Consider the following 13,284-nt stretch of genomic DNA (forward strand, 5'->3'; position numbering starts at 1 on the left):
AAACAGTTTAATGGCTGTGATAGGAGAAAACTGAGGATGGATCAACAACATTGTAGTTACTCCACAATACTAACCTAATTGACAGAGTGAAAAGAAGGAAGCCTGTACAGAATAAAAAATATACCCAAAACATGCACCCTGTTTGCAACAAGGCACTAAATTAATACTGCAAGAAAAATTGCAAAGCAATTAACTTTTTGTCCTGAATACAAAGTGTTATGTTTGGGGCAAATCCAATACAACTCATTACCGAGTACCATTCGCCATATTTTCAAGCATAGTGGTGGCTAAATCATGTTATGGGTATGCTTGTAATTGTTAAGGACTGGGGCGTTTTTCAGGATAAAAAAATAAAACGGAATGCAGCTAAGCACAGGCAAAATCCTAGAGGAAAACCTGGTTCAGTCTGCTTTCCACCAGATACTGGGAGATTAATTCACCTTTCAGCAGAACAATAACTACACATGTTAGAATTTTTCTGCCACTGACAGAGTATTTTTGTTGGTGTAAATCCATTTTAATCTCACTTTATAACACAACAAAATGTGGAAAAAGTCAAGGGGTGTGAATACCTTCTGAAGGCACTGTATATCTCGGTTGCTTGCTCTGAGTACACAAGGAGGCTGTGATTTACCTTCATTGTGGCATATTATCCACATTAGTCAAGTTTCAGCACACGCTGATGGCCTCCTGAAGTGTGCCTCTGACACACAGTGGTAACATAAGGATGACAGGGGATATGTTTGGCTTGGCACTGAGCCCTGGTAAAGGCATCAGATTCTCTCTCACCTCATGTTCCTTTGGCACTATAAGCCACTTTGACACATTCTTTTTTCCCATGGTATGTACTATGCCTCTCATGCAGTTGTAACCTTGAGGCATGACAGCAGGATGTTTCCCGCAAATCACCGCCCGGGCTATGGGAACTAAGGCTCCTGACTTTCACTCAACTATTTTGAATAGCACCACTTCACAGTACACACCCCCTCAATGACTATGTCTCCTTTAAAGACTCAAAACTAAATGACTTCTACAGTGACATTTTTCTGGGGTATTGAAAAACGGATCCCTCCAGCATGTCCCTCATGAAGGCTACTACTTTGCAGCTGCCTACCGCCAAACTGGCTGTCACGGCACACTGACATTCTCTCACCCCCATTAGCTGCCTGGTTAATTGAGGCTAGATGTGATAATCCAATCAGTTCAGTGTAACTGACTTACCATTCTTACCATGTGCTTAGGTTCTTTGGGGGTAAGGGACATTTTCTTCCTGTACCACCTGATACATTCAGGCAATGGCAATATCATGTGTCCTAGTAGTCCATAAACCTTTGTTATCCATTTGTATGTGCATGCACACTCTTTTCAAGAAACTACATTTCAACATTTTATTCTGTACTTTTCAAATGCCACCTCAACAGCAGTAATTACTACACTCCATGTATATAACCAACAACTCGGGAGCTGAACATAAAGAAAAACCTACCCTTACTTTGTAGTCTTACATAGAATAATTAAAAACCATGATTATATTAATTCATCACTGCGTTGTTGTAATATGAAATGTATTACAGCCTTTGACTTCAATACTTCCAATTCTTTAGTACAGTATGGCAAACTTTTATTGAACGCACGCCATTTAAACTTTGGCCGTGGATGCCTGACATGTGATTGGTCGGCAGCCACGAATGACAGCACCTGTTTAGCTCCTTCATCAGAACTGACACAAGAGTTGAGGGAAATATAGGCAGCATCCATCCCCCCGCGATACTCTCTCGAAACTAATGCGCGTTTCCATTCACGTCTCTACTAGAAAGTTATCCATGTAGTTTAATTTAATACAAAAAAATAATAATTTCAAAATGTTATTTTCTTTTTGGAGTTTAATAGTGCGAATGGAGATGCTACTTAAATTTTCTTTAGCGGTCTTTCTTTGTATAGCCTTTCAGCAAATAAAGGCGACAGATCCAAACAAACTTCACGAAACCCCTCAAGAGAAACAATTGAACCAGCAGAAAAGACGACTCTCACTGCAAAACACAGGTATGTAGACTATAGTTACTGCCTCATACTTGTATGTCTGAAAAGGAATGTGGATTATACATTCACCAGATAAAGTCTAATAAATTCCCTGCTTTATTTCTGAGTTTCACACACGTTGTCATAAAATGGTCTGCAAAATGTCCTTGTGACTTTAGCTTAGGTTTTCTTAGGTCACTTAGCCTATTCCACATAAAACTATTTCATTGTGGATTAAAAAGTTTTTACAAAATTATGACCCCGAAATGACCTGTGGTCGAATTTGGTTTTATAGTGTCGTCCTACGCAGGTACGCAGAGATCTCTAGTTCTGTCACTTCACTGTAATTCAATGCTCCTAGTGGCCAACTCTTATCCTAGCACATTCCGGTTCAAATGCCAACACAAGCTCTGACAGCAAAGTGTTCTAACCCCCCGGCGCAGCCACACACCACCGGGATTATGTTGACAACAACAACTTTTTTTAATGCCCTGGGTTTATGTAATCAATCATCAATGCAATGCCACATGGACGCAGGATCGCGGGAATGTGCAAAACTCGCAAATCATGGTCCCAGCATTCCATGTGCCTAGTCATTAAGTGGTTTTTTGTTTATGCGGGGTATAGGAGGGATGCATTTTTTTGTCTCCTCTAGGGCGGCAGAACGAACAGGACAAGTCCTGACAACACTGGTCTAACCCTATAATATTGCAATTTCTTAAGCAATTGTACAAGTATTTGCTTAGTTGGCTACTAAGGATCACATAGATTTAAAATGGTTCATCTCCACAGTTGGCTGTATATTTCATAACAGGATCATTCTTTACTGAAAAAGCAACAGTGGGATTTGGAGGACTTTTCAATCATCCCCTAGGAACCAGCACATTGACACAAGATTGACTGTTGCATTATTATTAAAAAGCTATTGTTCCCCAATAGTGTTCCCCTCTGAAGAGACCACTAACATGCTTCCCTCCCTCGTGTCACCCTCATGTTAAGTAACCTGTTCCCTCCCTCAACATCAGCAGAGATCCAGCACTGTCTGGTGAATGCTGGGGATGTGGGCTGTGGCATGTTCGAGTGCTTCAACAACAACTCCTGTGAAATACGAGGCTTACATGAGATCTGCATGACATTTCTGCACAACGCCGGCAAGTTTGACTCCCAGGTATTCCACTTCTCCTATACCTATGATCAACCCTTCTGGAGTGTGCTGCTGTCATAGTGCCCCAGTATCTCTATTCCACAAATGCTCTCCACTCTTAGAAAAAGGGGTTCCAAAAGAAAAAAACTTTTAGGTTCCATGTAGAACCCGCTGTAGAAAGGGTTCTACATGGAACCCAAAAGGGTTCTACCTGGACCAAAAAGGGCTCTACCTGCAACAAAGGGTTCTCCTATCTGCTTGTAAAATGATTACCAACTTTACCATCTTCATGTAAAAATGAAAAACTGCTACTTGAAAATAAAGTTGAATCCCCCCCTCCTAAAATAAAATGTATTATAACGATTATGACAACTGTTTTTGTCCACAATTGTAGGTTACACGATTATACAATTATTGTGCCAGCCCTAAGCTGATGTGTCAGCTGTTATGTTGAACTCTGTAGGGGAAGTCCTTCATCAAGGATGCCCTGAAGTGCATGGCCCACGGCCTGAGGCACCGGTTCAGCTGTGTGAGCAGGAAGTGCCTGGCGGTGAAGGAGATGGTGTTCCAGCTGCAGAGAGAGTACTACGTCAAACACAACCTTTGTTCCGCCGTCCAGGAGAACATCAACGTCATGGTGGAGATGATCCACTTCCAGGACCTCTTCCCCAAAGGGTGAGCATGAGGCCTTTTTCCATGTCATACTAAACTCAGTGTAGTATGTTTCCAGAGTCCAGACTCCACATGATCCGAAATTCAATTACTGTAGTAGTCTGCATTCAGAAATATAATTGGTCCTCCTCCACTTCCTCCAATCTCAGGCCTCATGTGGAGCTGGTGAACATCCTGCTGGGTTGTGGTGAGGAGGTGAGGACAGCCATGACACAGAGAGTGAGGATGCAGTGTGAGCAGAACTGGGGGGCCCTGTGTGGCAGCCTGAGCCTGTGCTCCCACCCCCAACACATCACCGTCCCTCCTGCCTCTCTGCAGGGAAGGAACACGCTGCCCCCTGCTGGACAGCTCTTCCTCCCAGCCACTGAACAGGAGAAACCCAAGACAAGCCAGCTAGACAGGGGGAGCCTCCACCCCTCTGTGAGTCTCAGTCAGGAGCCCCTGGACAACGCCACAGACCCTGGGCTCGCTGTGGCCAGTCAAGAACCCAATACCGCCGTCCAGGGGTGAAACACTGAGTGCAAGGTCTTTAGCATGTACACATGCAACAGAGCAGCCCCTAACCTCTAACCCCCTTTCCCCTCAAACAGCCCTACTACTGATGATCTCAGTGTGGTTACAAACAAGGACAGAAAGGAAGAGTAACGGCCCTGTACCATGCTCCTCCATTCATACTCTCCTAAATTGGAAAGGTGACAGGGTATATGTGGTCAAATGTAGATTTGAGGCCATGCACTTGTTTTTCAGTAGTAGTAGTAGTTCCTTTTGATTGTTTTAATTACAGGTGCAATGCAAAATATTGTATTGTAAAATAGCATTAATTTAATTGGATTCCTTTTAAAAGTAAAGAATGGGTATATCCAATTTACAGTATAAACATTTTATACAGATCCAATTATCAATATTAGTTCAGTAAAGACTTAAGAGTGCTTGTAATAGCAAGGACTCTTGCAGAAGGTTGGAAGTTGTTTTCCATTTCTTCTCAAAATTGTGTCTGCAATATTCTAGTTTTAGCTAGACACTAACTTGGTACACACTCAATGTATTGAGACAGTGAGCTATCGATTTTCTAGATACTACGATTTATAACTTTTAAGAGTTTTAAGAGACAATTTCCTAATATACTTAAACACCCACATTTTGGATGGCTGACTCAAGGTCATAGATTTCTAGGTATCCAGAAGATGAGGTAAATATAATTTATCTTTATTGTGATACTATGCTTTACGTTCTGTAAAATAGTTTTAAATACTGCATTTGCTTTACCAATTTATACTACCATCACTACCTAAAAAAAATGCTTGTATAGAGATTAGTGTTTTTGCAAGCACTCAACGTTTCTGCGGAAACATTTTTCTAGTTTGATTTGCAGCACAAACATGAACCGCACAAGGATTATTTTCATTTGTACGTCTAAGACAGGCTTACATTCTTTCAACTCAGTAATTGCACATCAACTCTGTCAAGAGAAGTCCATCTCTGGCACATATGATGCATTGTGCATGATTACTAATTACAAGTATCAACTCCATGAACAAGTGGCCTACCACAATCAGGAAAGCTCATAACAAATCTCACAACAGTAACAACTCTGCAACATGGTTATGCATGTTCACTCAGAAAGGCAAACATCAGGAAACCTCATGTCTCATTACCAAACAATGAGACCCATCATAACTTATTGGTTAGAATATTGTTGTGGGCCTTAGACTATTCTCACTGAGGTCTTTGATAATATGTATGTCTCAAATACGGTCTACTATAATGTATTTTTCAACAAAGTGTTTGTCACAGGATGACTACAGTGTCTTGTCAGAACATTTTGCCACTGACAGTTCAACTTTATACTAGCTTTTGATGCAAATAGCTAGCTACAGTACATCATGAATGATTGTTCTAACTTCATCATTAGTACTCCAAGGAACCTACCTCACCCCTCACCAGCCATGCCAGCTCGACATGTTTTATGATGGACACATTCAGAGGACATTGAACTGGTATGAATACAACGGACACTCAGCTATCTCGCACATTCAGTTTTACACTCATTTTGTACAGTTGGCTTGTATGATATGGATTTTCTTCGGTATGTCCAGTTGTACATGTGTAGGAAGAGCATCAACTGGCCTCAACACAACTTGTGTGTCAGTACTATCCACCTACATATAATGAAGTGGATGATTTCCTTCCCGTACTCTTATTACCTACCGGAAAATGAAGGTCTGTACTTGAAAAGGCAACTTATTTCTTATGAAGTTTGTTTGTACTCTGATTCAATGTCTGTATTTTAAGTATTTAAACCTTTTTTATTTATTTTGAATGCTTTTCTTAAGCTACGCATGACATTAGGCCTTGATACAAGCAAACTACCATTTTATACAAATCGCTTGTTTCATGAGTTATTTTGTACTTTTGGACATTAAACATTTGATACTTTGTTGCAATTTTATAATAATGATAGTGCATTGATTGCAATCATTTTATAAGCAATTGAATAAAATGCTACTAGTTGGTTTGCGTGCAAATGATAAGTCTAATTGAGTTGAGACTAGTTGACTTAAATAACATTTTCTCACACAGAGACGCACACAATTTGACGTAAGCAGAGCAGTCAACAAAACTATGATTGCGCAAAAGTTGTATAGTGTCAACCACATCGTAATACCAGAGGAAGAGGTGAAGCGGTAGGGCAGACTCCGCCCAAAAATCTGTCAGCGCGGAAATAAAGTGGAAGTAGGGATTTTTTGTATGGATGTCAATGGGAGAATGTCTAAATAGTATTTCTAATTTGCTATGTGAAGCTAATTTGATCGAATATACGTTTTGTAATGTTTAGGTTGATACGATGTCAGGTTGGCTAGAATGTTCCCGCCTGCCTTCCGCCTTTGTGGAAATATATTTACATTGTTAGGGCATTGAGTCCCGTCTCCTCATTATAACCTTTGGTAATAGCTCATGTCTAATTTGTCAAAATCACATTAACTGTACATAGACCAAAATCTGGCCATAATACCTTGGTTGCTTACTGCCATCTACTGGTAATTTAGAACACATATTGGAGGAAAGACTATCAACGAAGTCGTATGAAGGAAAGCAAGATATTTCAGCTAGCTAGCAATGATTAAAGAGATAGGAAATAGTTGTTTATTCAATACTCTGTTTTTCAACTTAAATGCTGTAAACTGTCGATTATTTTATACACTAAAGCGAAGAACTCACCAGAAGCAGGTGGAGCGAGCAGAGGGAGGCGGGTAGAAAGGACAGGACAGGCAGAGCAGTGACTGTATGCTAGCAGGATACTCCATATCTCCAATCATCTTTGCTGATCGCGATGTTGTTTCCACAAGTTGATGAATTGGTCTAATTTAGCATGTATGGTAAAGCCTCAACCCTTAGCTACCTCTTCCACAAAAGTGAATAATTTACCACATTTGTATTGTTTTGTGTGACTACAGCTCCAGCGATAAAATGTTAAAATAGAGACACGTTCTAATTGAGTGAGGCGTCAAAGCAGACAACCCGCCTGCCCGGCATCAGTTGGGTCATTAGAATTTAAAACAATGCATTCTAAAATAAATCACACACACTCTCCTTTGGTGAGTTTAGCCCTATCCAAACTTCTATCCAAAAACAATTTGCTGACATTACTTCCAAACTTTATTATACTGTTTCAGATGCACAGTAACCATTGTCATTTCCTCCTTATATGGACTAACGCCTGGGTCTACATTTGAGCTATACTGTACAGTAAGAATAAGCAAGGTAATGGAATAAGAAAGCATTCCTACCAGTAAAAGATAGACTCAGCGAGATGACATTGCATGCACGAAGTAAACACAGTGGGTCATTTTCAACTAAGAGCGTTGAAGCGCGGGGCTAAACTTCTCTGCTGTTTTGGTCCCGTAGCTACCACGATGTAGCAGCGTGAAGCGCACATGCTCAGATACTCTTGTGTGAGAGCAAAGTCTTGCATCGCGCTCATCTCAACATCTGCGGTGCAATGTCATCTCATTGAGTTTACAAGGTAATTCCTCTGTGGTATAGATAGATACTACACGTCAGTCTGAGGCAGTTAGGTAGACAGTCTGGGGAAGATGCAAAATGGCCATGCACAAGACTGTAGGGCACAAGGCTGTAGTAGGGCAAGAAAGACATATTGAAAGGTTCGAAATGCAGCATGACTGCAGTGACATTACAGACGTAGTTCTGGGGAGTAATAAAGAAAAAGAAAATGAGTAACAGGCAATCGCTTACAATTTCCTCTAAATGAATGGGAACAGCCTTTTTTTCAAAATGTACAAGACAGTTGCTAAAAACAAAGCTACTGCTAGAAAGATGAGTAGTTTGTCAGTCAATTCTCGTCGATTATACTTCGAGATCAGTTTCCTTCCCAAATGTATGGTTCCGGTCATGGATTTGAACTCCTCATCCGTTTCCAGGACTGTTCTTGAAGATGTAGCTACATAGAGGACAAGTACTGTATGAGTGAATGTGCATTTCTACAAAACATAATGACTACTGTAAAATGTATATTAATAGCCCAGGCGTTTATTTGCTTAATTCACAACAGGCGCTAATTAGACAGGCTTCTATTCGAGCCAGGTGTCTATTTCCTTAGTGCACACAGCTTTTGCTAATTTGCATAGTTAATTGTTTAATTCCAGCATTCACTTCCAGCATATTAATCAATTTCTTCATTTCCTGCACTAATGTGTTAATTTACACACTGCGTCACGTTTATTTTTTATTAATCCATTCACCCCCCCCCCCCCTCTTCAGAGGACACATCTTTCAGAACACCTACTCATTCAAGGGTTTTTCTTTATTTTTACTATTTTCTACATTGTAGAAGACATCAAAACTATGAAATAACACATATGGAATCATGTAGTAACCAAAAAAAAAGTGTTAAACAAATCAAAATATATTTTATATTTGAGATTCTTCAAATAGCCACCCTTTGCCTTGACAGCTTTGCACACTCTTGGCATTCTCTCAACCAGCTTCATGAGGTAGTCACCTAGAATGCATTTCAAATAACAGGTGTGCCTTCTTAAAAGTTAATTTTGGAATGTATTTCCTTCTTAATGCGTTTGAGCCAATCAGTTGTGTTGTGACAAGGTAGGGGGGATATACAGAAGATAGCCCTTTTTGGTAAAAGACCAAGTCCATATTATGGCAAGAACAGCTCAAATAAACAAAGAAATGACAGTCCATCATTACTTTAAGACATGAAGGTCACTCAATACGAAACATTTCAAGAACTTCGAAAGTTTCTTCAAGTGCAGTCACAAAAACCATAAAGCGGTATGATTAAACTGGCTCTCATGAGGACCGCCACAGGAATGGAAGACCCAGAGTTACCTCTGCTGCAGAGGATAAGTTCATTAGAGTAACCAGCCTCAGAAATTACAGCCCAAATAAATGCTTCAGAGTTCAAGTAACAGACACATCTCAACATCAACTGTTCAGAGGAGACTGCGTGAATCAGGCCATCATGGTTGAATTGCTGCAAAGAAACCACTACTTAAGGACACCAATAAGAAGAGACTTGCTTGGGCCAAGAAACACAAGCAATGGACATTAGACCGGTGGAAATGTGTCCTTTGGTCTGGAGTCCAAATTTGAGATTCTTGGTTCCAACCGCCGTGTCTTTGTGAGACACGGTGTGGGTGAACGGATGATCTCCGCATGTGTATTTCCCGCCGTAAAGCATGGAGGAGGTGGTGTTACGGTGTGGTGGTGCTTTGCTGGTGACACTGTGATTGATTTAGAATTCAAGGCACACTTAACCAGCATGGCTACCACAGCATTCTGCAGCGATATGCCATTCCATCTGGTTTGGGCTTAGTGGGACTATCATTTGTTTTTCCAACAGGACAATGACCCAACACACCTTCAGGCTGTATAAGGGCTATTTTACCAAGAAGGAGAGTGATGGAGTGCTGCATCAGATGACCTGGCCTCCACAATCCCCAGACCTCAACCAAATTGAGATGGTTTGGGATGAGTCGGACCACAGAGTGAAGGAAAAGCAGCCAACAAGTGCTCAGCATACGTGGGAACTCCTTCAAGATTGTTGGAAAAGCATTCCAGGTGAAGCTGGTTGAGAGAATGCCAAGAGTGTGCAAAGCTGTCATCAAGGCAAAGGGTAGCTACTTTGAAGAATGACAAATAATATTTTGATTTGTTTAACACTTTTTTGGTTACTACATGATTCCATATGTGTTATTTCATAGTTGTGATGTCTTCACTATTATTCTACAAAGTAGAATATAGTAAAAATAAAGAAAAACCCTTGAATGAGTAGGTGTTCTAAAACTTGACCGGTAGTGTACATACATTTTACATACATGGTACTTTTAATCAAAGCAATCCCATAACAATAATACATTATCAAACAAACTCTTTAATCCCACCCCTCAGCCACTCTCCGCCCATCCCACCTATCACCATAGACCACCCTTGTTTGGTTTCCATGTGCCATATATTTTTCAAATGTGCTGTGATGTTTTACATGAATTTTGAACCTTTCTAATCACATAGTATCCACAGATTGTGAGCTAAAGATGAAAACCTTTCCTACGAGTATTATTATATTATTTATTGACTGACTAAGGCTTTCCAAATCACCCAACACTGCTATTTGTAAGGTTAATTTTAAGTGAATGTTGTGAATTTTTTTGCCATTCCTGAACCTGTGACTAGAAACAAGCTACATAGGTGGCAATACAAGAATAAATGATCTAGTGATTCTGTCTCTTCGCAGCAAAATCGACATAGCTGAGATTGTTGCATGCCCCATATAGTATAGCATTCTGTTGGTGGCAATAATTTTGTATAATAATTTAAATTGAAAAACTCAGTGTTGAATCAAGTGTTGTTTTTTGTATCAGTTCATATACCATGTGCCATGGAATCGGTACATTGAAAATCTCTTCCCATTTATTTTGCAACCTGTATGGTGCAGCTGTCAACATTTGTCCTCAAATGAAACTGGTATATTTTTCTATTGATGCCAATCCTTTTCAGCCAATTTGTATCTTTAATATATGGTAAACAAATAAGTTCCCTACCTTCTCCCTTTTCCACTTGCCTCCTCCATTTTCGTGGTAATGCTGCAATCAGTTGGTTGTAACTTTGGATTGAGCAGACGTTCCCATATATTTTCGATAGCTGCATATGTGACATAACTCTACCGTTTCTATTCATAATATCATTAATAAATATAATACCATTAAAAAAATTAAATCCATTAAGAGTGTTTTTTTATTAATCAGTATATTTGAGTTTAACCATAATATTTGTTCCATCTTTTTTGGAGGATAAAATTGAAGTTGTAACCAGCTTTGTATGGCTTGTTTAAGAAAGGGCGATACTTTAAACAAAGTTTCATTTTCAATTAGTCGGAAATGAAGAGTTGTAATCTGTATAAATTCAAAAAGTCCTCTATTTCGGTTTCCTTGACAGAATACGGTAATTATTCTCCTCCTTGACTGCATTTTCGGTAATTATTAATTTCGCCACTAGAGGGCGATCAGCCGATTTCTGGGGGTCTGTACTCCCGAAGTTGTTATCTGTTTTTGTGCTTGACACTTAGCTAGCAGTTCTCAGCTGTTAGCAGCCAATGGCTAGCAGTTTCTTACTGGCGATAAAAACTGATGATTTACATAATTTCTGAGTCCCTATTGAATTATTTAATGTAACAAATCAAAGATTAAACATCTGAAACAATTGATGTTAATTCATAGCAACCTCGTTAACAATTCATTTAGACAGCATTTATTTGAAACAGATGATTATTTGCTGAAATGTGTGCCGTTGCCTGGATATTAAAAGGGACAGGCGGCTATTTGAGACTCAGCGTTTAATTGAAGTTTTACAGTAATTTATCCTAGATTAATAAGAGAGTGAATTCGAATAGGTGCTGGAAATGCAAAGTGTTCTAGCCTTGTGGACGAAGTCTGGAACCACCCAGGGACACTGAGGACAGTATACCAAAGGGACTAGGCTATGTGAATATGTGTTCTCACTTTACAGCCATTTTTGTATTGCATTTTTTGTATTAGTGTATTGATTGTGTATTTTGTATGCAAACTTTTTTTTCTCCAAGTAAATGGACAAAGTTATCGTATCTTATATGTGTCTTCAAGCCATAACCACTGGCACCCATTTTGTGACTGTTCTCCCTTCCTGAATGTTTAGTCTCTTACCCAGAGTGCCGATGGTCTCCTCGCTCTGAGACACCGACTGGGCCATCATACGACTGATGCTCATCAGGCTCTCTGTGATGTCACCAGACGTCTGGACCAGACTCTCCTTAGTTGCCTTCCTGAGAGAACACACACACTATAATTAAATTCAATGCAATTCTGTCCCTGTCACCCTGTTGGAGGGGTCTCTTTCACCCTGTACATTAGGTTTGTTGAAAATATGATTTTTCAGAGTAAAAGTGTAGAGGGCTGTTTAGAATAATGATTGTAGGAATAAGAAACTGGACATATAGAGGATTAATAAAATAGCTAGCAGCTGTGCCTGAAGAAGAGAAGAGCACTACTCACCGCTGTCTCACAGTAGAGTCTTCACCATTCAGAAGTTCCTCTTTCTCAAGGTTGTCAATGGACAGTTTACATGCCAGGTTTGCCTTCCTCCAAGCTGTCTGGTTACTGTAGATGGGAATATTATTAAAATATTAAGTCAGGGAATTCCAAAAGGTGTGAGGTCAATGGCATGTTAAATAGGAATCTGGATCCCAGTCTCACCTCAGATTCTGCCTGCGATGACTCTCTGTCTCACTCAAGATGTCTTGTTTGTCTGTCTCTCTGTCTTGTTCCTTAGCCATTTGTTCCATATTCTGTGAATTTAATGTATAGTTCAGTTGAGTTTTACATAGCTAGCTAATCACAATAAATGCGATCTAAAATAAGTTTAACTAATGCATTGATTTACATAACTACCTGGATTCTCTGTCGCAGTTGATTGAATTTCTCTTTTACTTTGGAGTTGAAATCCATCAGCACACTTTGTGGCCCCGGACATTCTCTAATATCCTAATCAAGATAAGATAGTTGTTTTATGTAACTTTCCATTCAATATAATCCACATTCGGTAAACAGGTTATATTGCATCGCTTGCTCTCCGCAATTAGCTAGTTAGCTGACCAGCCAAAATGAACTAGGCTAGATTAGCTAGCTGGCCAAATATACACTAGTTCGGCTCACAACTGCAAATTGAAATGACACAAAGTAACGCTGATAAATAAAATATGTAAAAAGTTGTTAAGATGTAGGTACCTGAATGAGAGCTTTAATTTCGAGATCATATTTGATTATTTCTTGTCCACAAATACGGACGTGGACATCCTGGGAAGACGCCATTTCTGTTGTTTTTGTACGGCAACTAAGCCATTAATCCAAAAAGCGCGCGCTACTTGAAGCGCGTTGTTTTAT

At 39.8% G+C, this 13,284-nt stretch overlaps 2 protein-coding genes across 3 annotated transcripts; one reads left to right on the top strand and one right to left on the bottom strand.

Annotated features, from left to right (window-relative positions):
* Nucleotides 1–1,719: 1,719 nt before the first annotated feature.
* LOC121574045 (stanniocalcin-2-like) lies at nt 1,720–6,348 on the top strand. Of its 2 annotated transcripts, none has more exons than XM_041886590.2 (4): nt 1,720–2,043; nt 3,045–3,187; nt 3,627–3,838; nt 3,985–6,348. In XM_041886590.2, exons 1-4 carry the CDS (start codon nt 1,863–1,865, stop codon nt 4,343–4,345), a joined length of 897 nt encoding a protein of 298 aa, XP_041742524.2. In that variant the 5' UTR covers nt 1,720–1,862; the 3' UTR covers nt 4,346–6,348. The 2 variants fall into 2 exon arrangements, with proteins under 2 accessions (XP_041742524.2, XP_041742525.2); XM_041886591.2 differs by having other exon boundaries at nt 3,048–3,187.
* A 1,131-nt stretch (nt 6,349–7,479) lies between these two features.
* Nucleotides 7,480–13,249, bottom strand: LOC121574046 (vesicle transport protein SEC20-like). Its single transcript, XM_041886592.1, has 6 exons — nt 13,129–13,249; nt 12,793–12,885; nt 12,598–12,689; nt 12,397–12,501; nt 12,049–12,167; nt 7,480–8,294 (listed from the first exon to the last, which is right to left on the bottom strand). The coding sequence occupies exons 1-6, from the start codon at nt 13,210–13,212 to the stop codon at nt 8,098–8,100; spliced, it is 690 nt and encodes a 229-aa protein (XP_041742526.1). The 5' UTR covers nt 13,213–13,249; the 3' UTR covers nt 7,480–8,097.
* Nucleotides 13,250–13,284: the final 35 nt, after the last annotated feature.

The sequence above is a fragment of the Coregonus clupeaformis genome, chromosome 9 (genome assembly GCF_020615455.1).
Source record: "Coregonus clupeaformis isolate EN_2021a chromosome 9, ASM2061545v1, whole genome shotgun sequence".
Lineage (NCBI taxonomy): Eukaryota > Metazoa > Chordata > Actinopteri > Salmoniformes > Salmonidae > Coregonus > Coregonus clupeaformis.